The following is a 25494-nucleotide window of genomic DNA, read 5'->3' as shown; positions in this document are numbered from 1 at the left end:
TTCCCTTGTAGGGATGTAAACAGTTTTCCCTTATTAATAACCTGTATTTCTTTCTGTCCCCTTTACCTTTTTATGTCTCTCTTCAGTCTTGTATTTGAAGAACACATTTTGTGTTGAGCTCTGGGCTTTTTATCAGGAAGGTTTGGAAATCCCCTATTTCATTGAACAACCATCTCCTCCTCTGAGAGATCATGCTCATTTTCACTGGGCAGTTGATCCTTGGTTGTAATCCAAGCTCCTTTGCCTTACGGACTATCATATTCCATGCCCTATGAGCTTTTAATGTAGAAGCTGCAAGGTCCTGTGTAATCCTGACTATGGTTCCATGATATTTTAATTGTTTCTTTCTGGGTGCTTGCAGTATTTTCTCTTTGATATGGTAATTTTGGAATTTGGCTACTACATTCCTTGGCCTTTTCAATTTGGGATCTCTTTAAGGAGGTGATTGGTGGATTCATTTTTATGGCTATTTTACCTTCTGGTTCTAGGACCTCAGGACAGTTTTCCTTGATGATTTCCTGAAAGATGCTGTCCAGGCTCTTTTTTTTCATCATGATTTTCAGGTAGACCAATAATTTTTAAAGCGTCTTTCCTGAATCAATTTTCTAGGTCAGGTGTTTTACCAATGAGGTACTTCTACATTTTCATCTATTTTTTCATTCCTTTGTTTCTGTTTGACTGATTCTCACTTTCTCATAGAGTCATTAGCTTCTACTTGCCCAATTCTAATTTTTAACAAATGTTTTTTTCTATTAGATTGTGTAGCTTCTTCTCCATTTGTCCTATTTTACTTTTAAAGGATTTTTCCTCAATGAATTTTTGTGCCTCCTTTTCCATTTGGCCAATTCTGTTTTTTAAGGAGTTGTTTTCTTCAGTGTACTTTTTTTTTTCCCAGTTGGCCAATTGTATTTTTTAGGGACTTATTTTCTTCTGTGTACTTTTTTTCCATTTGGCCTATTTAAGGACTTGTTTTCTACAGTTAATTTTTGTCCTTCCTTTTCCAAGCAATTGACTTTCTCTTGTCATACCTCATTTCTTTTCCCAATTTTTCTTCTACCTCTCTTATTCAACTTCTAAAATATTTCTTGCAGTCTTGCAGGAAGGCTTTTTGGGCTTCAGACCAGTTCATATTTCCTTTTGAGGTTTCAGATGTGGGTTTGTTGATGATGTTGTCCTCTTCAGAATTTCTGCCTTGATCTTCACTATTCCCATTATAAGAATTTATGGTACATTTCTTTTTGCTCATGACATTTGCTTATTTCCTGGCCTTTGAAAAAACTGAACTCTCCTGCTGGGGAGCAGGGGCCACTGACCCAAGCTTCTTGTCCTGGGTTCCCAGGGTCTGACTTTGTGTGCTGGGGCCTCTACTGCTGGCAGTTGGAGGCTGTAGGGTTCTGGCATCTTACCTGGTGTGAGGCTGGAATCAGAAACACTGGAGCTCTAGGGGTAGGGGTGGGTAGTCTGGCCCCTATAATTGTCTACTTACCTGGACCTTTTGCTTTCTTTGGCCCCTTGCAAATGGATGTTTTGCTGCTACAGGATGTCTCTCAGCCTGGAGTTTTCCCCCTTGGAGCTGCACTTCCCAGAGTTTTGCTGAGGCACTGGGAGGCTTGCCTGCTGGAGAATGCTGTGGCACGTGGTGGTTTTTTAAGCCAGTTTCCACTGGTTTCCCTGCCCATACTGAGGCACTCAGGGGTCCTGGTGTTGGTGCTTGCTTGTTCTACCACCTGGGGTTCAGGATCTCCCCCTGGCATACTGAAGTGGGGCTTTCTGGGACATCTCTGTTCTGTACTGTTCCCCTCCCCCAAGGCAAGAGAGGCCTTTCCCATTAATCCCTCAAGCTTCCTGGTCTACAGGACTGCTCTACCCCATATTTCTGCTGATTCAGCTGTTCCAGGGGTTTTTCTGGAACAATATTGTCTGGGCTTTCAGAGGTTAATAAGGGAGGCTGAGAATGACTTACTTCTTACCCTGCCATCTTGGCTCCCAGAAGCGGAAATCCAATTCCTTCCAACTCTAAATCTGTGATCCTACCGTACTACTTAACTTCATGACAAATCATACAAGGAATTTCAGGAGCAGATAGGAGCCTCACGTATCTTGGCCACTGGAAGTAGTAAAAAATCCTCACAAATATAGGCAGTGAGGCAGTTCATTAGATAAGAATGCTGGGCAGTGGCAGCTAGGTGGTGCAGTGGATAGAACTCCGGCCCTGAAGTCAGGAGGACCTGAGTTCAAATCCGGCCTCAGACCAAACACTTGACACTTACTAGCTGTGTGACCCTGGGCAAGTCACTTAACTCCAGTTGCCTTAAAAAAAATACTCTAGCAAGAAGATTTAAGTTCAGATACTTACTAGCTGTTGTACCCTGGTGAGTCACTTCATCTCTGTCTGCCTAAATTTTCTGAATTGTAAAGTGGCAATAATAAAAATACCAACCTTTCAGGGTTGCTTTGAAGATCAAATGAAATAATGTTTGTGAAGCATTTAGCCTCATGCCCGAAATGTTGTTCAGTTCTGTCTGAATATCCTTTTTTCTTTCTTAATATACGTTCTGATCACTGGTCTGACAAGTCAGTGTTCTGACTGTGCACTGACAGAGATGTTATTGTTATTCAGTTATTTTCTGTCATGTCCAACTCTTCTTGACCCCATTTTGTGTTTTCTTGACAAAGATACTGTAATCGTATGCCATTTCCTTCCCCAATGGATTAAGGCAAACAAGTTAAGTGACACGCCCAGATAGTAAGTGTCTGAAGCTAAATTTGAATTCAGGTCTTCATGCCTCAGATCTAGTGTTTTGTCTACTGAGCCATCTTGATAGTAGGCACTTAATAAATGTTTGTTTACTTCTAAATTTGATAAAATTCTGAAATTCAAGAAATACAGGGAATTGATCTAAGCCTGTTAACATATAAGAGTAAAGGGATATAAACAGATAGTTCTCAAACTAAGAAAAGCAAACTGTCAACAACCATATGAAAAATTCCTCTAAGCAGTAATAGTAAAAGGAATATAAATTAAAAAACCTCTGTGAGGTTCTACTTCATATCCACCAAAAGATGAGAAAAAAATAAAATATGTTAATCTTTGAAAAAACTGTAAGAATAAGCAATGCATTGTTGGTTAATACCTAAAATCTTCCATTTATTCTGCAAAGCAATTTAGAAATATATCTGAAAGTCACTGAAATCTGATCACTCTTTAACCCAATGATACCACTACTAGGGGTGTACAGCAAAGGCATGAAAGAGAGAAAATATTCACATGTTCAAAAACATTAATAGTAGTAATTTCTGTTGTAGCAAAGAACTTGAAACAAAGTGGCTGCCCATCAATTAGGGAAGAGCTAGAAAAAAAAAAGATGATGAAATTAACAGATTCAAAGAAAATTGAGGAGACTTATATGAACCAGTATAGAGTAAAGTGAGCAGAGCTGGGAGAGAATAATTTGACCTATGGCTACAAAATTATTAAGATGAATAACTGTGAAAGATTTAAGAACTTTAATCAACATAATGCATTCTCCCCACCTGTTCACACAAAGATACAGGATACAGAATGAGGCCTGCTTTTCAGGCACAGCCAGTTACGGATTTGTTTTACATGTCTAGAAGTGTTTGTTATAAAAGGAGAGCATTTCTTTTGTTTTTCTCTTTTGGGGGGATGAGTTAGGGATAAATGGAGGAATAGTGATCGTTACACTATAAAAAAGAAAGAAAGGAAAGAGCTTTATGAATCATTAAAACATAAAAATAAGACAGCATAAAGAAGTTCACAAATGGACATCAAATAATAGGACAATGTTGGAAATACCTTGTCAAATTTAAATTTTATAAGCAAAAACAATATTAAACAACAACAACAAAAAAAAAGACAAAAAAACAACCCAAGCTGTATATAGTAGGGAGAAAACCAAACTTTACATAATAGAAGTCCACAGTTTTAAATGAAACTCCCTATTTTTGGGTATTTTTTTTATGTTTTTCTTTGTATGTTGAAATGTTCACATTTATTGATTTTTATTAAGCTTATAGTAAAAATAAAAATCTTAAAATAATTAAAACAGTTTTCAATAACTAAAATATTAGTTAATGTAATTTAAATAATTTGTATTATTTCAATATTTATTAATGATTATTTGATATATGTAAAAGTTAGAAACTAATTTCAGTAATTAGCTTTCAAAAGTTTGAGAGTTTCGTTTGTATAGAGCTCATTTTTAGGATTAAGAATTTAAAAAATACCATTTTACATGAAAATGAGTGCTCATTTTTATTCAGATTTAGCTTCTCTTCTTAATTCATCACAGTCATGTGAATTGCAACTCCAACATGTTTAAACAATTGGTAGGAAGTAAAAGGGCTATAGGGAAGCTAATATTTGGCCCAAAAATTATCAGAGGAAATATCATCCATTAGATATCCTAGATTCTGCTGTTTATCCCATGTGTGACACTGGCAAATCAGTTCATGCCTTTGGACTACTCATTTGTAGTCATTTGAATTATTTATTTGTAAAACTGAGGGTTGGAATAGATAGTTTTTTGAAAGATCTTTTCCAATTCTCAACTCTATAATCCAGTGATCCGTTTTTTGGCTCACTGAATTTACAGAAGTTACTTAGAAGTTAGAATTGGAATTATATTTATACATATGTACAATGTTTAGAAATGTTCAGAACTCCCAGATTTTTTGATAAATTTCTGTAGAACTCATAATACATAAGTCAAAAAGAATAAATTTATTAAGTCTGAAGAAACTAATGAACATCTATTTCAAATAATTTCATCTCAGGCCTTTGTGTCTCATTTTAAAAATGATTCTCAGTCTTCATTTCTTTAAATTAGGAGGTTGGTCTTGATTAAATGATTCTAAATTCCCTTCTAGCTTTAAAAAGTTTATGGCCCTTTGAGACCTAACATCAATGTTATGATGTTTAGCTTCTCTCCACCAACCCCATCCCCTACAGAAAATTACACTGAAAGTAAACACATTCCTCAACTCCAAGGTCTTTAAAATAAAATTTTGGTGACAAGATTTTAAAAATCTTTTATTAATTGGTAGTTTTTAGCTAAATTGAAAAATGTAAAGAAGCTTTATTTAAAAATAAACTTTGCTTTCTCAAAATCCTTTCAGCAAATCCATCCCATAATGGCTAATGCCTCTCAATAGTCATGTTTTGCTTTTGTTAATACTTTTTTTTTCAGCCAAAGACGAGGTTTATTAGAACATCTGTCATATTGGGCAGACTCTTAAGGAGTCTGAACATTAGTGAGCTTTTGGCCAGGTTGTAAGAATCTGAGCAGTGGCTAGATTATAAGTATCTGAGCATCTTAATGGAGACAAGATGGACCTTATAAACAGAAAGACTATTGGAGGGATCTAGGAGTGGCCAAGTAGTCTGAGGTGGCCAGGGAGAATGGAGCCTAGATAGGGTTAAGGGTGGGAAATGGCTGGGGTGGGGAGCCTCTATGCACAGGGAGGTAAGACAATGGAGGGCCAGGCTAGGTTAAGGGTAACAGAGATTGGGCATAGCCACAATGAAAGGACAGTTGATCATATTATAGCCTCAGGGGAATGCCAGAGATTAGGCCATGTGGGAAAGTCCAGGTTTTTTCCTCTTTGAGGTCTAGCTCCCATCCTCATCATTCCCCCCTCAAACAAATGGGACCCAAATTCTTTTGGGGTAAGAGGTGAAGGTCTTGGCTTCTGAAACTGCTTCCTGCTGGCAAGGGGCATAGAACTGTCCCTGCCTCAAGGGGGTCCTAAAGAGGAAGTTGACTGGAATGGAGCATAGGCTGCATCCAGGGAACAGTGGGGGGGCATTGACTCGTACCCACTGTTTGCTACCAACTGTAGGTGAATGCCCTCTAGTCTGGAAGACACAAATATGACAAAAAAGACTGCAGGTTCCAGATACTAAACAGGGACTAGATTTAGGGCCCAAATATGAGAGGATAAAACATCCTTAACTCTGTTTGTATTCAGACAATTCAGTTTTCCAACCATGTAGTATCAAATCCCACCTCATAGCCAGACTCAGTAATAGCCAGGTGGGTAACATTCCTTTTCAGAGGAACATAATGGGAAACTGAGCCAAGAGGAGCCCATCTAAGACTGAGGCTAAAATTATCCTCTCAGCTTTGCCCAATGCCGACTTCTCACCACTATCACCTTCTCTGAGTAGCTTGTGGCATTTCTCTCAGATGGTGGATTATTGATTATCGATGGATTATTATGATACATCAGTCAACTCAAAATAAAATCCTATGAGCTTTTACCTCTAAAAGCGAGTTTCACTAATCACAGCTTAGGAAAACTTTTCCAGGATTTACATCTCAAACTTAAATTTGTCCTGGTGCAAAAAGCCAATTGTTAGAGAGAGAGAGAGAGAGAAGAGAGAGAGAGAGAGAGAGAGAAGAGAGAGAGAGAGAGAGAGAGAGAGAGAGAGAGAGAGAGAGAGAGAGATACTTGCAAATTCTCAGCAAGACAAAACCCAAACAAGCTTTTTGGCAAATTCACACATTAAAACAATAACCAACAGTAGCCAAATTATTTTAGCAGTAACCAGATTATGAAAAGTTGCTTGACATAATTGAAACAAAAAGTTCACCAATTTGAAACTTGAAACAAACCCATTAACCAATCAGGTTACTTCAGTTTGGTTAAATTCATTTCCAAATTACACAGAGAATCAACATTTCATCGTTAACAGTTAACTACAAATTTAAAAGAGCGTGCTTACCCAAGTTCAGAGGCCAGCTTCTTTACCTTGAGCGGGATGTGCTAAACCTGGGTGATGCTTCCAGGCAAAGGTTGCCCCAGGACTCAAGGCCATTGCCAGTGGGACCCAGGCTGTAGCTGCTGCCCTTCCTCCCTCTTTCCTTTCCCAGGTGGGGGAGGATGAAATCAAAGGTGAGGGGTAAAGGGTGAAACTCTCTTCCCTTATGAGGAGGGGTAAAAATACCCTCTTGCCTCAAGGGAAGGGAGTGGGAGAAAGGAGTGACTAGGATTGTAAGGAAGAGTTTCAAACTCCTTAATGATCAATCAGAAAAACTCCAAAATCTACCAAGATATTTTTATCTGTTCTAACTTTTCACTGTAACCTCCATGAAGGATAAATTCAGGCATGTGGAGGGAAGGGAATAAGTAAGCCTCAGGGAACTAAAAAGCAACTGCAGTTTTCCCCAATTCTCTCTTGCTGAGAGAACTGACAGAATTGGGCATACGTTTCTGGATAGGGCATCCTTTCTTGTCCTCTGTGCTGTGGAAGGTGTGCCCAGGTCCATGGCCTGGAACCAACCCAGTGGACCAAGAGCCTGAGAGTGTCAGGCCAAATGTGAGACAGCTTCTACGTGAAAAGCACCTCCAAGCCTTGGTGCTTGGAGAGTGACGTGGGTCCTGCCTTAAAGAATTTGACCCAGGCCTTTTATCAGCCAAAAACAAGGTTTATTAGAACATCTATCATATCGGGCAGACTCTTAAAGAGTGAACATTAGTGAGCTATTGGCTAGATTATAAGAATCCCAGCCCTGTTACTACTTTTCAAAACCAGATATATTTTTCTTCTTTTCAAGGGATGTAAATAATTAAAATAATTGAAATGCTATTTACTGTATTTGAAAATATCATTTTCCTTTTTATTTTGAGGTCTACTTGTTTAAGTGTCTAATGAGGATAATAGTTTAATCAATGCAATTCAACAAGTGTTTATTAAGTGCCTACTTTGTGCTAAACATAATAGAGACATAAAGATTTAAATAACATATGGCCTCATGGCAATCTAGTGAGTGTGTATGGGCAGTACTTTATTTGCATATATTATTATACAAAACAATAAAAAAACATATAGGAGTATTTTTAGTTTAAAAGTACCTTTCACATATCTTGAGGTACCATGTTAAAAACCATGTGCTACATAAAGCCTTATGAAAGAATGTTCTTTGCTGATGAGAGGAATCAGTGAAACTTCATAGCAGATCTGATATTTGAACAGGGTGTTGAAAGATCTTTAGGATTTTAAAAATTGGGTTAATTTACTTTTCAGGTAGCAAGTAGCCAACGAGTCCATCTGTCCAGGGAAGGTAAGCACTGACCTTAGGTTAAACAGGCAATATAAGTAGTAGAGGTTGAATTTGATCTTAGGTTGTCTCATGCTCTTTCCAATATAATCTACAATTTACAGTCTAATAAGCAATTTACACGTAAACTTGTATTATATATAAGGTAGATTGAGAGAAGGGAAAAGGAGAGCTAAGAAGGTTTTTTTTGAGATATGTGAAAATAAACTTGATCAGAAAAATAGAAAAAGATCACAATATTATGATCATATGGGAAGAAAAAGATCACAATATTATGATTGTATGGGAAATCCACCACCAGCATCCACATCTCAGCCTAAAACTATTTATCTCCCTTAGGCGCTGAAAGTTGGCTTTCTAGGAAGCTCACAATCTGTCCTTGACTAAAGATTGTGAGTGGTGAGGAACACAAAGGATAATTAATCTGAGTAATTTTTTTGGAGAGTTGTTAGTGCAAAGATTTCACTGCTGCCACTAGAGGGTATCAGTGGCATTACTCATAGCTGTGGCTCCTGTGACACCAAGGATAGTTCATAGTTCGCAGTTCATAGTTATGAACTGTGCATAGTTCATCAATATGGGTCACATGCCAGAAAATCCAGCTGATGAAGGGGAGAGGGACCAAGGGACTTAAGCTACAAAGCCTTCAGGATAAATGATAAACTGATTATTACATATGAACTTCATAAATTAGAGAATTTGATAGGCATGTAGTATACTATATTTCCCAAGGTAGAATGCAAGTAGAGAGGATGGTAGAACTGATGAGCCACCCAGGGTTTAGAGCCTAAGTATAAAAATATAGAGCACTCAAACAGTGAATCTTAGGAAAACTATAGACTGAAGGGAATACATGGGGAGGAATTATTTCTGACCACTGGTTGTCTGCTTCAAAACTTAACACACCCACCCCCCATTGATCATAGGTTTAGAGCCAAAAGAAATCACAAAAATCATATAGTTTAGCCTCCCTCCTCATTTCATAGATAAAGCACCTGAGACCCAAAGCAGTTAAGTCACTTGCTTAAGGTCACACAGGTAGTAAAAAGTACAAGAATTTGAATCCAGGTACTTTGACTTCAAATCTAGCATTCTTTTCGCTCTACCAAGAAACAATTTTCTGATCACTGATGCAGAGGACACTTAGAACAATAGTGTCAAACTCAAATAGAAATGAGTCTTTGGGGGCCAAATATGGATTTAGGAAACCATAAGTTAACATTATCTATTTTGTATTGTATTTTTATTTAAACATTTCACAATTACATTTTAGTCTTAGTAGGCCACATTTAGGAGTTTTCAACTGATGAGTTTGACACCACTGACTTAGAGCAAGAGGTCTTACATAGTTGACGTTAAGGCTCAGGGGAAGTATGGTTGTTGAAAGGCAAACATGGTTCACTCATAAACATATGGAAACAATATGGGTGTAATAGTTGACCACAAACTAAAACTAACAATGCAACTAAAAAAGGCTGATATAATCTTAAGCTGCATAAATAGTACTGTTGCTCATTGTTCTGGTAAGAGCATCTCTGGAGTATCATCTGTAGGTTGGTGCTTTACTTTCTAAGTGAGTCATTTAGAAGAGGGTTGTATCCATCTAAAAGAGAACAAACAGGGTAGTGGAGATATCTAGAATTTGGATGAGTGGTTGAAGTGAGAATGCTTTTTAGCCATCCTCCTTCATCCATCTTCAATCTCTCCTTTCTCCCAATTGTTAAAAAACCTTTCCTTTATTTCATACAGCTTGTCTAACTAGTGTTCCATCTCTGTTTTTCCTTTTATAGCCACTTGTTTTGAAAATGACAACTAACTGTACTACTTCTCCACATGCTCAGAACATACTCAGCTGTATATTATTTTCTCTTAGCATATATTCCAGACCTTCTTATCTCTCTGTTCATGACCCCAAACATCCCTTCCCCCTTATAATAGGTAACATCTTTCTGCTTCCATGAGATTGAGAATCTGACATGAGCACCTTTAACTCTCCTGCATTTCTACCATGGTCACTAATTCTTTTCTCCTTTGCTCTTGTCACAGAAGAGGTGATCTTTACATCTCACCAAAGTTAATTTTGTTTGTACCGTTGTAACCCACCTCTCCTGTTTCTTCCATGACCTTGCAGTAGTTATTCTCTCTATCACATATCTCCAATTTTAACACTTCAATTGACTTCTGATTTATATGTGTACAAACATGTTCATATCCTTACAAAGTTTCCTTCCCTTCTATTCCATTTAGCTTCTCCTTCCTCCTCTCACTTACAAAGTGCTTGTACAAGTTGTCTGTACCTGAGGATCAAGTTGATGTGGATGTTCCAGTAGAATATGATCTGGGTTAAAGTAGAGAAGGTTTCTTGCATAGATGACAAAATTGGCCAGAGATAAGAAGCTATTGAATTACATGGATTGAATGCATCCCCCCCCCCAAAATAGGGAAAAATCTGAAGAAATTTTTTTCCAAGCTGAAGTTGATAGGACGATGAAACTGATTATCATTTTTTGTACAAAAATAAGGAGATTTTCCTGAGATAACTGATATAAAATTCTTCTGATGTTTCAATAAAAGAAAACTAATGTCACTAACTGATGAATCTACTCTTTCTGGAAATTAATATTCAACAGTCAAGATTAAGGATGATAAGGAAAAGCACCTATTGCTTGTTATAGACATTGGCATTGGCATGATCAGAGAAAAAGTTAAAAATCTTGGTACCATAGCAAAGTTTGGTAGAAGCAAATTCTTAAATAAAATAATTGAGGCATGAAGGAATGGACGATCAACTTCAGAGTTGATTGGCTAGTTTGGTGTTGGTTTCTTTTCTGCCTTTCCTCTTACACTGAAACTTGATGATTTACTGTACTTCTGGGATTCTGACTCCAGTGAATTTTCTGTCATCACTCACCCAAAAGAAGACACAATGGAAAGAGGTACCATAATAATTCTAGCTTTATAGGAAGAGACTTTACCTCGAAGCTTTCCTGTATTCCTGTGGAGTAGTAAGACTGTAACTGTAGGAGAGACGATTGAAGAAGAAGGTAAGAAAAAGAATAGAATAGACGATGAAGCTGCAATTGAAGAGGAAGAAGATAAGAAACCCAAAACTAAAACAGTTGAGACAACTGTTTGGGATTGGTAGCTTGTGAATAACATCAAACCAATGTGGTGGAGATCATTAAAAGAAGTAGCATGTTTATTGATTGATTGATGATCCTATGATTTTTATCTTCACTGCTGAAAGAGAAATAACCTTCAAGTCAATTTTGTTTGTCCCCACTTATGTTCCACATGGATTATTTGACAAATATGGGTTAAAGAAAAGTGGCTATATTAAGCCACTATGTGTGGTGCTGTATGTGGTTATACTAGTTGACATCTATGATATGAAGTGAAAGTACCTTAATTTTATTAAGGGGGTGGTGGATTCTGATGATTGTCCTATGAATATATACTATGAAGCCCTTCAGCAATATAAATTGCTTAAGATGATTAAAAAGAAACTAATCTATAAAACCTTTGACATAATTCAGAAGATAATGTAATAAATCTTTTTGGAAAGAATTTTTTAACATCAAACTTGAGGTCATTAAAAATCAGTACATAATTTCATGAGACATTTGGTTATCTTCTATTGCAGTGCTTTTTCAAATAATATTTTATTTTTTAATTACATGTAAAGACAGTTTTTAACTTATATTTTTAATAAGATTTTTGAGTTCTAAATTTTTCTCCCTCCATTCTTCCCCTCCCTCTTCCTTAAGATTTGACATAGATTATATATGTGTACTCATGTAAAACATATTTCCCTATTAGTCATGTTGTGAAAAAAGAAACAGAACAAAAGGAAAAAATCTAAAAAAAAAAATAAAGTGAAAATCATGTGCTTCAATCTACATTTGGGTTTTATCAGTTCTTTTTCTGGATGTGGATAACACTTTTTATGAGTCTTTTGGAATTATCTTGAATCATTGTATTGCTGAGAAGAGCTAAATCAGTCATAGTTGATCATTGTACAGTGTCACTATTTCTGTGTACATTGTTCTTATTCTGCTTGCTTCGCTCAGCATCATTCCATACAAGTCTTTCCAGGTTTTTCTGAAATCTGACTGTTCATCCTTTCTTATAGCACAATAATATTCCATTACATTCAAATACCACAACTTGTTCAGCCATTCTCCAATTGATGGGCATTCCCTTAATTTCCAGTGCTTTGCCACCACAAAAAGAGCTGCTATAAATATTTTTGTACATGTGCGGCATTTTCCCTTTTTTATGATCTCTTTGGGATACAGATCTAGTAGTGGTGTTGTTGGATCGAAGGGTGTATATGGTCTGATTGCCCTTTGTGTAGTTCCAAATTGCTCTCCAGAGTGATTGGATCAGTACATAACTCCACCATGCACTAACATCACAATTTTCCCACTTCTCCAACATTTATCATTTTTCTTTTCTGTCATATTAGCCAATCTGATAGGTATGAGGTGGTACCTCAGAGTTGTTTTAATTTTATTGCAGTGCTTTTGTTAGGGATTTACAAATACAGAGTCTTGAACTTTTTTCTTCAAGATGAATTTTGTTGGGTTTTTTTAGGTTATTTTTTCCCAATTATTCTCTTGTAGTTTGATAACTGTGGACTGAACAACAAAATTATTTAGGTATTTTCATTTTTATTATTTTGGCCCAGCCTACCTATGAGCAATTAGTATCTCTCTCTCTTTTTTTTGGTGGGGGTGAGGCATTCAGGGTTAAGTGACTTGCCCAGGGTCACACAGCTCTTAAGTGTCAAGTGTCTGAGGTTGGATTTAAACTCAGGTCCCCCTGACTCCAAGGCCAGAGCTTTATCCACTGCGCCATCTAGCTGCCCCGAGCAATTAGCATTTCTCTAACTACTTTGTTTCATATTTATTTCTGTAAGGAGAGATTTGCAATTATATTCAATTACCATGTATATTTTGGTAGATAGACATCCAAACATTTTATACATTCTATAGTAATTTTGAATGGAATTTCTCTTTTTCAGCTTCATGTCTTTTAAAATTTAACCCCCTCCCTCCCTATTACAGAACTGATTATAATTCATCTTCATAGGGCCTGGTCTGAGGGTTTTCTATTTTTCTTCATCAAAAGGGAAAGAAAATTCTTACCCCCCTTACCCCACCCCAGATGGTTATAAATTAATTCATTTGATTTTTTAATAGCAAATCATCTGTAAACTCAAACTCACTCTGTTTTTGATTACCCCAAATTAGAAGACAAATTCTTGGAAAGTATTATTGGGGGTGAGGAGTGGGACAGTAGTAATGAGGTGACTTGAGACTCTTTTACCATCTGCTCTAATTCCCAGTTATGATTACTTACCCCTACTGTCGTTTTGAATAATCTTCATTTCCCTAGGGTCCAAAAACATTCTTTAGGAGACTCTCTGGATCAGAAAGTATATTTCCCTCTTGTCATTTATTAGTCCCTGCCTCCACTAACATTGACCTTTTTATCTGAGTAATCAAAAAATATTTCAGCCTTTAGTGCTCATTTTTTAAGTAGGTCAAAAGTTTATTTACTCTGCTCCTAATTGCTTAATCATTAAAGACAACTTTAGAAAATGGTGGATTAGAGGTAGCTCTTGAGTTTAACTCTCAAAATTCTCCTCAAACAACCTTAAAATAATGCTTCAAATCAAATTTTGGAGTGGCAGAGCCAACATAAGATCAGGGTGAGACATTTTTCTGGCCTAAGAAGTTAGCAAGAGAGCTCTGTAACATCTGAATGGGTGACAGCCTGGAGTAGATGTGTAGAGAATACCAGCACTGGCTATGCAGCAACTTCAGGAGTTCTTAGAAACAGCAAAAACAAAGGGAGTCAGACACATGGATAGAAAGAAATCACAGGGGAATTTTTGCTGGCAATGGGTATAGCTGGTGCTGATTGGCAACTCTGTTGCCAGTATGTAGTTTTGGGTCACAGTTCCAGGCCAGAGGGGAGTGCTGGTGGTCAGTCACAAGGGAGCAAGGGCACTGTTTTCAATTCCATGGTAAAGAGAAATGCCAGCTACTTGTGGTTACAGGGGACCAGGAGAGCAGTGACTATACCTCTCCCAGGATAACTACCTTGGACACAACAAAAATATATTGACCCACTAGAACTAGCTCTGAAAATAGCGGCATGAAAAAGTCTAAAGCTTGGCGTAGTGCCTTCCTACTCCTAGATGAGCAGAGCCCTACTTTAACATAAAGTTCAAAGTGAAAAAAAAATAGGCTGGGAAAATTAGCAAATAGCAAAAAGAACTTGATCATGAAAAGCTACTATGGTGGCAGAGAAGATCAAAACATAAATTCAGAAGACCTTGGGAGACATTGAATCAACAGTGGCAGCAGCTGCTCCTGCACCTCTCAGCTTACAGCCTGTAAGGGGGTCAAACAGCTGGTCAAAGGAAATTACAGGGGGTCTCTTTGCTGGCACTGGGGAACGGGACTCTTTTTTTGGCCATGATCAGATCAAAGTCACAGTTCTGGATGGCAGTCCCAGGGTGAGGAAGAGCACTAGCATACTGGAGCTTGCAGCCACAGTGGACCAGGAATCCTCATCACAGTTCCAGGACAGAAAAGTATGCCATGTTCGCTCACAGATCAGAGCACAGGCTAAGAGAGTAGTAAACACATCTCTCCTTAGATAGTATCACCTTGGAGGAACTGAAAATTACAGATTCCTTCCACCCTCCCATCTCAAACAAGCTTTGAATACAGCAATATAAAACACCTGAACTCTGGGATAGTATTCTCTCCACTCCTGGAACAGAGCCCAACTTTAATATAAAGTTAAAAGTCAGGAAAAAAGCTGAGAAAACAAAAAAAAAAATCAAAAAAGGAACCTGACCATAGAAGATTACTACAGGGACAAAGAACCCAGGAATAAATGGAGCTTTCCTTAAAGTGACAAGTAGTATCTATCAACAACTATTAGACATCATTATCTGTAATGGGGATAAGCTAGAGGCCTTCCCAATGCAATCAGGAGTGAAAGAAGGATGCCCATTTTCATCACTGTTATTTAATATTGTACTGGAAATGCTAGCCTTAGCAATAAGAGAAGAAAAAAGAAATGCAGGAATTAGAATAGGCAATGAGGAAACAAAACTATCACAGCAGATTACATGATGGTATACTTAGAGAATCCTAGAGAATCAACTTAAAAACTAGTTGAAGTAATTAACAGCTTTAGCAAAGTCACAGGTTATAAAATAAACCCACAAAATCATCAACATTGCTATATATTATCAGCAAAGTCCAGAAGTAAGAGAAAGATGATTGTAGGCAGTAGAAAATATTTGTGAGGCTCCCTACCAAGACAAACCCTGGAACTATAGGAACAATTATAAAATACTTTTCACACAAAGTCAGATCTGAACAATTGGAAACAATATTAATTGCTCATGGATAGGCTAATCTAACACAATTAAAATGACAATTCTACCTTAATTAATTCACTTATTCACTGCCATTCCAAACTACCAAAATTATTTCATAGTGCTAGAAAAAATAATATAATTTGGAAGAACAAAAGGTCAAGAATATCAAGGAAATTAATTAAAAAAATGGTAAGGAAGGTGGCCTAGCCATACCAGATCTCAAAATGTACTATATAGTGGTAATTATGAAAATCAAATGAGAGTTATGCAAGAAAATCATGAAAAGAGAATAGCTTAGTAAAAGAGGCACAAAAATACTGAAGAAAATAACATCTTAAAAAAAAAACAGAATTGATCTAGTGGTACAAAAGGCACACAAAATTACTGGTGAAAAGAACTCAACAAGCAGACTTGGCCAAGTGGAGAAAGAAGTACAAAATATCACTGAAGAAAATAATTCCTTAAAAATCAAAATTGGGCAAGTAGAAGCTAATTATTCCATGACACATTAATAAACAGTGAAACAAAGTCAAAAGCATTCAAAAACAGAAAAAAAGTGAAATATCTCATTGTAAAAACAATTGACTTGGCAAATAGATTGAAAAGAGATAATTTAAGAATTGTTGGACTACCTGAAAGCCATGATTAAAGAACCTAGCTATCACATTTCAAGAAATTATCAAGGAAGACAGCCCTGATATCTTAGATCCATAGAGTAAAAGAGGAATTCAACTAATCTACCAATCACCTGAAAGAGATCCCAGAAGGAAAACCCTAGGAATACTATAACCAAATTCTAGGTCTAAATTCTTAGGTCAAAGAGAAAATACTTCATCCAGAAATTAGTAATTCAGGTATTGTGGAGCCACAGTCAGGATTACACAAGATTTAGCAGTTTCCATGTTAAAGGATCAGAGGGCTTGTAATATGATATTCCAGAAGGGCAAAGGAGCTAGGAATACAACTAACAATAAACTACCTAGAGAGGATTATGGGAAGATGGCAGAGAAGGTCAGAAAACTTTCGGCTCTCCTAATTTCCTCCACAAAAAAAGATAGAACATCATCTCAGAGGGAATTGTAGAGCAGTAGAAATAAACAAAAGTTGCATTAAAGCAGTTTTCTTCCTAATAGAATTTGAGAAGCCACTGGGAAAGACCTGACCTCCAGAGATGGAGGTTCAGTCTGAGTGAAGTGCAATCATGTTCAGGCCAACTCTGCATAATCTACAAAGAACAAGCCCTCAGGGCAGCTGGGTTGAGAGGCAGCCTCAGCCTTAAAACTTTCATCTCACTGACAGTGATGGGGTCTGGCAACTGAGCAGTAGAAGATTGAGACCTTCCACTGTCACGGGATGCTAAGCAGAGCTGTGCTGACCAGATGCATCCTGTGGCTGTGGGGAGGAGAACTTCTTGAGTGCAGTAGCAGAGGGGCTGGGAACTTGCAAGCTGTGGGCACTTGCAGGAGAGCAGAGTCCTTGGTTTCAGTTCCAGGGCAGAGAGGACAGCTGTAGATTGCAGCCATCAGAGGGACCACAGGGAGCAAGATCTTTTGTGGTACAGTGTGGTTGGGGGCTCTAGCTGTGGCTTAGGAGTGAGAGGAGAGCCCAAGATTGGGGCCCAGGACAGACCTCAGACCTGAGACTTGGGGCATCAGTCTCCACACCTTGGGACTAGAACTTGATTACATTAATAGCTGCTAAAAACAAAATGAAACAAAAAAAAATTAAAATGATAAGCAAAGGAGAAAGAACCCAACCATGGGTAGCTACTATGGGGGTAGAGAAGATGTGATTCATATTCAGAGGATGATAATGGAACTAAAAAAGGCACTTCTTTTTCAATGAGAAATGTCAAATGGTCCCAAGCACAAAAACAGTTCTTAGAGGAACTTAAAAAAGGATTTTCAAAATCAAATAAGAGAGATTGAGGAAAAATTAGAAAAAAAATAAGAGCAATCCAAGAAACTCAATAAAATTATGAAAAGAAAATCAACTAAATTGGAAATAGAGAATCAAAAATTTAAGGAAGAAAATAATTGCTTGAAAACCTGAATTGGGCAAGGGGAAGCAAATTACATTCTAAGACACCAAGAAATAATAAACAAAATCAAAAGAATGAAAAAATAGATTAAGTGAAATATCTCATCAGAAAATCAGCTGACCTGGAGAAATGATGAGAAGAATGATGAGGAGAAATATAAGACTAGTTGGTCTGTCTGAAAATTATGATAAAAAAGAATCTTGATACAATATTACAAGAAATTATCAAGGAAAATCCCCCTGAAGTTCTACAAGAAGAAGACAAAGCAGAAATAGAAAAAAAAAATCCACTGATCACCACCTGAAAGAGGTCCCAGGAGGAAGAGTTACAGGAATATCATATCCAAGTTTCAAAGCTCCCAGGTTAAGGAGGAAATATTGGAAGCAACAAGAAAAACCAATTTAAATATCTTGGAGCTACAATAAGGATTACACAGGACCTAGCAGCTACTACACTTAATTGAACCCTTCTTTAGGGTAGTGTAAGGGGAAAATAAAGTAAAAAGTACACAGCAAAGAACAAAAGACCTTTCAAGGAAGCAAAGAAAAGCTAAGCACCTTGGAAACAATATGTAGTATTTATTATACAGGTTTTCTTGAAATGGAAATTTATTGTTTTATATTGAATCTTCTCTTATATTCTGCTATATATATGGCAATATTTTTTCCTCTTTTCTCATTTTGTATTTAATTTAAAAATTTTAATAATTTATAAGAAAAAAAAAGAATAAACTACCCAGCAAAATGGAGTGTAGTCCTTCAGGGGAAAAAAATAAATACTTGATGAAATAGAAGACTTTTGAGCATTCTTGATGAAAAGACCAAAGCTGAATAAAAAATTAGACATTGAAACACTAGATTCAGGAGAAGTCTCAAAAGGTAATTTTGAAAGAGTAATCATGAGGTACTCAATAAAGTTAAACTGTTTACATTCCTATATTAGAAGATTATACATGTAACTCCTAAGAATATTATTATTAGGTCAGTTTAAAAAAAGTGTACAGGGGGCATGTGTGTGCATTGAATATATTGGAATGATTTTTTAAAAAATGAAGGAGAGGGAAAGTGATTCGCTGGGTGAAGGAGGAAGGGAAAAACAGGATGGGAAAAATTTTCTCACCTAAAAGAAGTGCTCAAGGAAAAGCTTTTACAGTGAAGGGGAACATGAGGGGGCAATGCTTGAACCTCACTCTCATCAGAATTGATTCAAAGAGGGAAGGTTACATATACATACACTTAGTTGTGTATAGAAATCTAATTTCTCCAATAAGGAAATAGGATGAGAAGGAGATAAGAAACAGAGTGGGGATGATAAAAAGGGAGACCATATTAAGAGAGGCAATGTAAAAATCAAAATAGACTTTTGAGAAAAGACAGTATAAAGCAAGAAAAAGAAACAAAAAAATGGGATGGAGGGAGAACACAGTAATCATAACTGAATGTGAATGAGAGGAGCTCAGCTGTAAAACAGAAGCAGATAACAGAACGTATTAGAAACCAGAATCAAACAATACATTTGTTTTCAGGAGACAGACTTAAAATAAAGAGCTAGAGCAGAATCTAATATGCTTCAGCTGAAGTAAAAAAGGCAGGAATAGCTATCATGATCTCAGAGAAAGCAAAAGCAAAAATAGACCTAATTAAAAGAGATAATCAGGGAAAGTACATTATGCTAAAAGAGACCTTAGAGAATGAAGTAATATCAAACATTTTTGAAGCAAGTTTCTGTGATAAAGACACATTTCTCAAATATGTACTGAGTATATCACTGAGACAAATTTCTAAAAGTTAGAGCCATTTCTTCAATTGATAAATGGTCAAAGGATATAAACAGGCAGTTTTCAGATGAAGAAATAAAGCTATCTGTAGTCATATGAAAAAATGCTCTAAATCACTACTGATTAGAAAAATAAAAATTAAAACAACTCTGCGTCTATCACATATCAGAAAGAGCAAGGGCTGGAGGAGAAGAAAATGAAAATAGTACACTAATGAATTGCTGGTGGAGTAGTGAACTGGTCCAACCATTCTGGAGAACAATTTGGAATTTTGTCCAAAGAGTTATAAAAGTATGCATACGCTTTGATCCAGCGATGCCACTACTAGGTCTGTATCCCACAGAGATCAAAGAAAAAAGAATAGGAACTACAAAAATATGTATAGCAGCTCTTTTGTTGTGGCAAAGAATTGGAAGTTCAGGGGATACTTACAAATTGGGAAATGGCAGAACAAGGTATAGCAGATGATTGTGATGGAGTACTGTTGTGCTATAAGAATTGATGAAGGGGATGGTTTTATAAAAAACATAGTAAGACCTATATGAACTGATGCAAAGTGAAGTGAGAAAAATTGTGAGATTGTTGTGCACAGTAAGAACAATGTAATGATGATGAACTGTGAAAGACGTGGCTACTCTGATCAATAAAGTGATTCAAGCCAAAAGACTTATGGTGAAAAAATGCTATTCATTTCCAGAAAGACAGAAATGCTGAACATTGAATGCAAATTGAAGTATAATTTTCTTAGTTTTTGCTTTTTTGAAATATAACTATTATGGACATATGATTAGCATGATTTCATATGTATAATGGATATCAGGGGGCATTTGGGTGGTACAGTAGATAGAGTGCTGGGCCTGGAGTCAGGAAGATGAGTCTTCCTGAGTTAGAATCTAGCTTCAGATACTTATTAGCTATGTGTTCTTGGGCAAGTCACTTAATCCTGTTTGCCTCAGTTTCTTCATCTGTAAAATGAGCTGGAGAAGGAAATGGCAAACCACTCCATTACCATTGTTAAGAGAACCCAAAATGGGGTCACGAATATTCAGACATGACTGAAAATGACTGAGCAACAATAAAAAATTGTATCGTATTGCTTGTCTTCTCAGTGAATAAGGTAAGTAGTGGAGAGGGAGAAAATGTGGAGCTCAAAATTTTTGAAAAGTGTTAAAATGAATAATAATTTAAAAAACAGCTTTATTCTTTTTTGCTTTGGCAATACAGCTTTTTCAATGAATGAGCACTTCTGGTATTTCTGACTCCATTTTCTTCTGTTTTGTATCTTTACTATTTCAATTAATCAGTAGAAATCTCCTAATAAGGAGATGTAGATACACGTGTGTGTGTGTGTGTGTGTGTGTGTGCGTGCGTGTGTATACACACGCACACGCGCACACACACACACACATATTCAAGTATCCACAGAATAAAATGGCATAGTTTATAGTGAAGTATATGGTAGTAGCAGTAGAGGATGGGGGAGAGGGTTGAGGAGCAAAAGGCTTCATGTAGAATGATAGTGTTTGAACTGAGTCCCAAAGGCAGTGATGGATTTTGTAAGGCAGAGGTGAGGAAAGAGTACATTCCAACACTAGTTGTAGGCCAGTGGAAAGGTTCAGAGATGAGATTTGGCATGTAGTGTTTTAAGAAGAAAGAAAGCCAGTTTGGCTGGATTTTGAAATATAGGAAAGGGAATATTGACCAAAAAGAAAGTTTGAAGCCATATTATGAAGGAGGGACAGGGTAAGCAGAACAGTTTATGCTTTACTTTAGACACAATGGGGAACCACTAGTGTTTTTTGAGTTGGGAAATGGCATGGCCAGAGCTATAATTAAGGACAATCATGTTAGCAGCTTTGTAGAGGATGGGTGAGAGTTGGGGGAGACTTAAGTCAGGGAGATCATATATAATAGATAAGAGACCCTGTCAAAGATATTTGATACAAAAAAATTCCTGGCGAGCCACTTTGTATTTTATAGTGTATAAGTAGTTTCACTGATTTTGTCCTTGTAAATTTTTTTAAAATGTAATGAGGATTATATATTTTTTATTTTGTAATTTCCTCTGTCACTTGCTTGTTAGAGAATTCTGCCTTTACCTAAAGCTCTGCTTTTCTTTTATGGTATAACTTTTAATATTCAAATTGTATATCAATTGGTATAAGAACTTGGTCTAGACAACTTTGAAGGATTTGAGAACCCCAATTAATGCAATGACTGATTATAATTCCAGACAATTGATGATGAAGGACATTACCTACCTCATGAGAGAGAGGTTACTTACTCAGGTTATAGGAAAAAAGGTAAATGCAAGAATTTGTTTCTTGTGTATGCATATTTGTAATAAAGATGTTTTTTCCCTCTCAGATTAGTAGATGGGAGAGAAAATCAGTTTTTGTTAATTGAAAAAGCTTAAATTTAAAAAACAAGATGTTAATCTAAATTAAATTTTTGTCAAAGTGCTTTCCATCTTTAAAGCAATTCCAGCAAAATAGACAATAATTCCTGAAATAATTTATATTCTTTGATGTATTGATTACTAGATTATTGAATTCATTTGTTGATGATTCTTCTTTAGATTATTCTACTGATCTACTTTTTTTTAAACCAATACCAAGTGGTTTTGATGACAACCATTTAATTATGTAATTTGAAGTCTGGAAGGACCATTCCTTCTTCATTCCGTTTTTTTTTTTTCAGATTCCGTCTCTTTTGTTCTTTCTCCATGTGAATTTTTTTATTTTGTCTAGCTCTATAAATTATTGCCTTGGTAGTTTGATTGGTATGACATTAAATCAGTAATTTAGGTAATATTATTTTTCTTTTGTTAGCACAGGCCAAATATGAACTGTTTTCTAATTAAGTCACATTTATATCAATCTTGAATCTGCTTTGGTAGATTGACCAGTCAAGCTTAAACAACTTTTAAAAAATGTGGACATATTGGATATAGTGCAATACATTGCCAAAAAGTTTTTGGAAAAATATATTTTTTAGTCATTTTAAAGGATAACTGATTATCTTTCCTGGGTAGTTTGTTGCATGTCTGGCTGCTCACAGGGAGATAAACAAGATTAGGATTCACTACCTTTGATCTTTGACAGGCTAAAAAACCCAGGAAATAATCTCTTCCTTTTCCTCTTACTTGCTGTACCTTCCCAACTTTCTCTGTTACCCACATCTTCCTAACATCAGCCTGCAGAATGAAAAGGACAGGCAAGACTCATTTTGATGAAGTAACAAGATAATGTATCTTTTTTATTCTATCCCTCAGCATAGTGCCTGGCAAAAAATAGACCTTTAAAATACCTCTTGATTGGTTATGACAAATACATTATCAATTTTTGTAAGAAATGAAATTATAGGACTAAATACATTGTACTAATGAGTTTAAAAAGCCATCTCTAGAACCATCTGGATGCCTCAAAAACTAGTCTTTGAGAACCACTGAACTGTAGTATTTTCCATGATCCCTAAGACCGCTGTTTTAGCATACCTATACTTAATGGTCCTTTAAAAAAAAGGGTTCCAGATTATTTTCAATTATTGTGTCACTGTTTTCACAAAAGAGGCAATGTTAAATATGATTTAAACATATGCACATAAAAGCTTCTTTAATTGTTATTGATAATGTTAAAACATTGTTTTTCCTCTCTGAAAGAACACTTCTGTTCAAAAGATGCCTGCCCAAGCACTGAATTTTCTATTGTAGATTTTTTTAAATTGTGGCTTTTTAAAATAAATTTTGAAGAATAAGAATTTGCCTCAGTAGACGCTAGAAATTTTTCAGTTCAATAAATTATATATCCTTCTTCTTCTCTTCATGCACATGGCCACAACTATAGGTCAGGTCCTCATCATCTCTTGATTGTAATAGTAGCCTCTTAATTAATTTTTTATCCTTAATCTTTCCTTTCTCTAATCTGTCTTCTATAATCTGCCTTCCAAATCTTGCTTAGAGCATATATACGACTATGTCATTCTCCAGATCAAAAATTTAGAGTAAAAATCTTCCATTTTATATGAGATTTAAACAAAAGCCTTCACTTCACATTGTCTTATCTTAAAGATTTATTCCACCAAGTAGTATTCAGCCCAAATGATTTATATGGAAATTTTCCAAGACAACTCTTATATTTCTTCTTTCTGTTTCTTCCTTTAATTCTTGTTTTCAGCTTATATTGTACTTTGGTAGTTTGGAATGGACATATTTAAAAGTAACTTGACAAATTAAGAATTTAGCTTTAAGTGGACATTTATTTAGCCATTTCTCTTATAAAACAAAATACAATCATATATAAACACCCAGCAGTACAAAACGTATAACTTTCAATTTATGTTTTGCATATGGAAACTAGTTCTGCCAATGTTAATAGTCCTATGTTGATAAATCTGTTTCTCAGAACACATCACCTTGAGTTATTGTGTGGTCTTCTGAAAGCTTTGGCCTACTTATTTAGATGATGTAAAACATAACTACTTAGCACTTTTATTTTTTCTTGAACTTCTACAATCCTAAAAGGCTAGTATACTGTAAAACTCTGCTTGGCATTCAAAGCCCTTTACAACCTAACCCCTCCCCATACCTTTCCAGTCTTCTTATACTTTAATCCCTCCCACATACTCTTCAGTCCACTAACACTGGCTTCCTTGCTGTTCCTTTCATAAGATAGTCTATCTCTCCATATCTTCCCATTCTAAGCATTTTCAGTGGCTGTCCCCTCCATGCCTGGAATTGTCTCCCTTATCATCTTCCCATCCTGGCTTTCTTCGAGTCCCAGCTTTAAATCTTGACTTGTACAAGAAGCCTTTCCAAATCTCTCTTAACTAGTGCCTTCCCTCTGTTGATTGTTTCCAGTTTATTCTGTATATAGATTGTTTGTACACAGTTGTTTGCATGGTGTCTCCGCCTTAAGATTATGAGCTCCTTCAGAGCAGAGACTACCTCTTGTATTTTTGTTTTTGTATCCCCAATGCCTAGCACAGTGCCTGGCAAATAGTAGACACTTACTAAATATTTATTGACTGATTTGACTAACATTCACTTTTATGTTTCAATATGTTAAAAAGTAATACATTATTTTGAATTCTTAAATAGTATGAATCTTGAAGAAGAGTTGGATCAACTTAAAGTTTTTAGATCTGTCGAAGTAGCTAAAATGCAAGAAGCGAATGCATATCTGGAACAAGAAAGAGAAGGTAAATTAATTATATTAAATGAACACACAGACAGACAGACAGACAGACACACACACACACACACACACACACACACGCCTTTATTATCTACTCATCCCTTTCATGGACCTTTTCTTTTTCAATGAGTCTGGTTTCCTTACTCTTCTCCCCACATCTTGTCCCTTTGTATGTGCTGTCTTTCTGTCTCTCTTCTGCAGTTCCCTTTTTATTCGTTTATATTTTCATTTTCCTACAAGGCCCTTCTGAAGTTCCACTTTTTTCTTGAATTTTTCCTAGCCCAAATCAGTTTTTTTTCTGTAATTCCTATTGCACTTTTTGTTTCTACTAAATAGCATTACATATTATCATATCTACCAATTCTTGTTTAAATGGTTTATATCTGCCCATAGATCATAAATTCTTTGTGGATAAGAACTGTGTCTTGCACTTTTTTTGCTCCATATTACCAATAATTGTCCTTAATAGAATGTAGTTCATGGATGGTTAATTAATTAAATCAAAATATCGTATTTGTCTAATCTACCAGAGGACTTTGAGGAGGTAGACAAAAATGCAGATGAAGGAAAGCCAAAGAATGTAATTCATTTAGACTTACAAATTCTCATGGTAAGATTCCACAACAAAACAGTTTTTAAAAATTGAGTCACCATGGATTCATGGTAGTTTTTTAATATTGAGACTTGGCTCACAGATAGAGAAAATGTAAATAGTGATAGATAGATACTATCAACATGTCAATGCATGGAGAAATAGGAATAGTGGAACTCACCAAAGATTGCTTCTGGAATGTATATGTTAATTTTTATATGATTTGTCTGAAAAAGGAGTTCACAATGCCTTATCCGGGTCTACAGATGATATTAAGGGCTTGTGGATAGTGAAATGCAGTAAAATTTTGTGAACCTGTTTGTAAGTGAGACAAGAAACAAAAACATTGCTGTAAGTAAGGGTTTAAGTAATAAATTTAGAGTTATCTAATCCAAAT

General features: G+C 36.1%; 1 protein-coding gene and 1 pseudogene across 1 annotated transcript in view; both read left to right on the top strand.

Moving 5' to 3' along the window:
- Nucleotides 1-25494, top strand: part of CNTLN (centlein) — a 471389-nt gene that overhangs the window by 265275 nt on the left and 180620 nt on the right. The window contains 1 exon segment of the mRNA XM_078152483.1: nucleotides 24409-24509. Coding sequence (XP_078008609.1) covers nucleotides 24409-24509 — 101 coding nt within the window.
- LOC144457039 (endoplasmin pseudogene) lies at nucleotides 7779-11721 on the top strand (annotated as a pseudogene).

The sequence above is a fragment of the Phascolarctos cinereus genome, unplaced genomic scaffold, assembly GCF_003287225.1.
Source record: "Phascolarctos cinereus isolate Bilbo 61053 unplaced genomic scaffold, phaCin_HiC Scaffold_4;HRSCAF=312, whole genome shotgun sequence".
Lineage (NCBI taxonomy): Eukaryota > Metazoa > Chordata > Mammalia > Diprotodontia > Phascolarctidae > Phascolarctos > Phascolarctos cinereus.
Note: the sequence above shows the minus strand (reverse complement) of the source record. Positions and strands in the feature narration are given on the sequence as shown.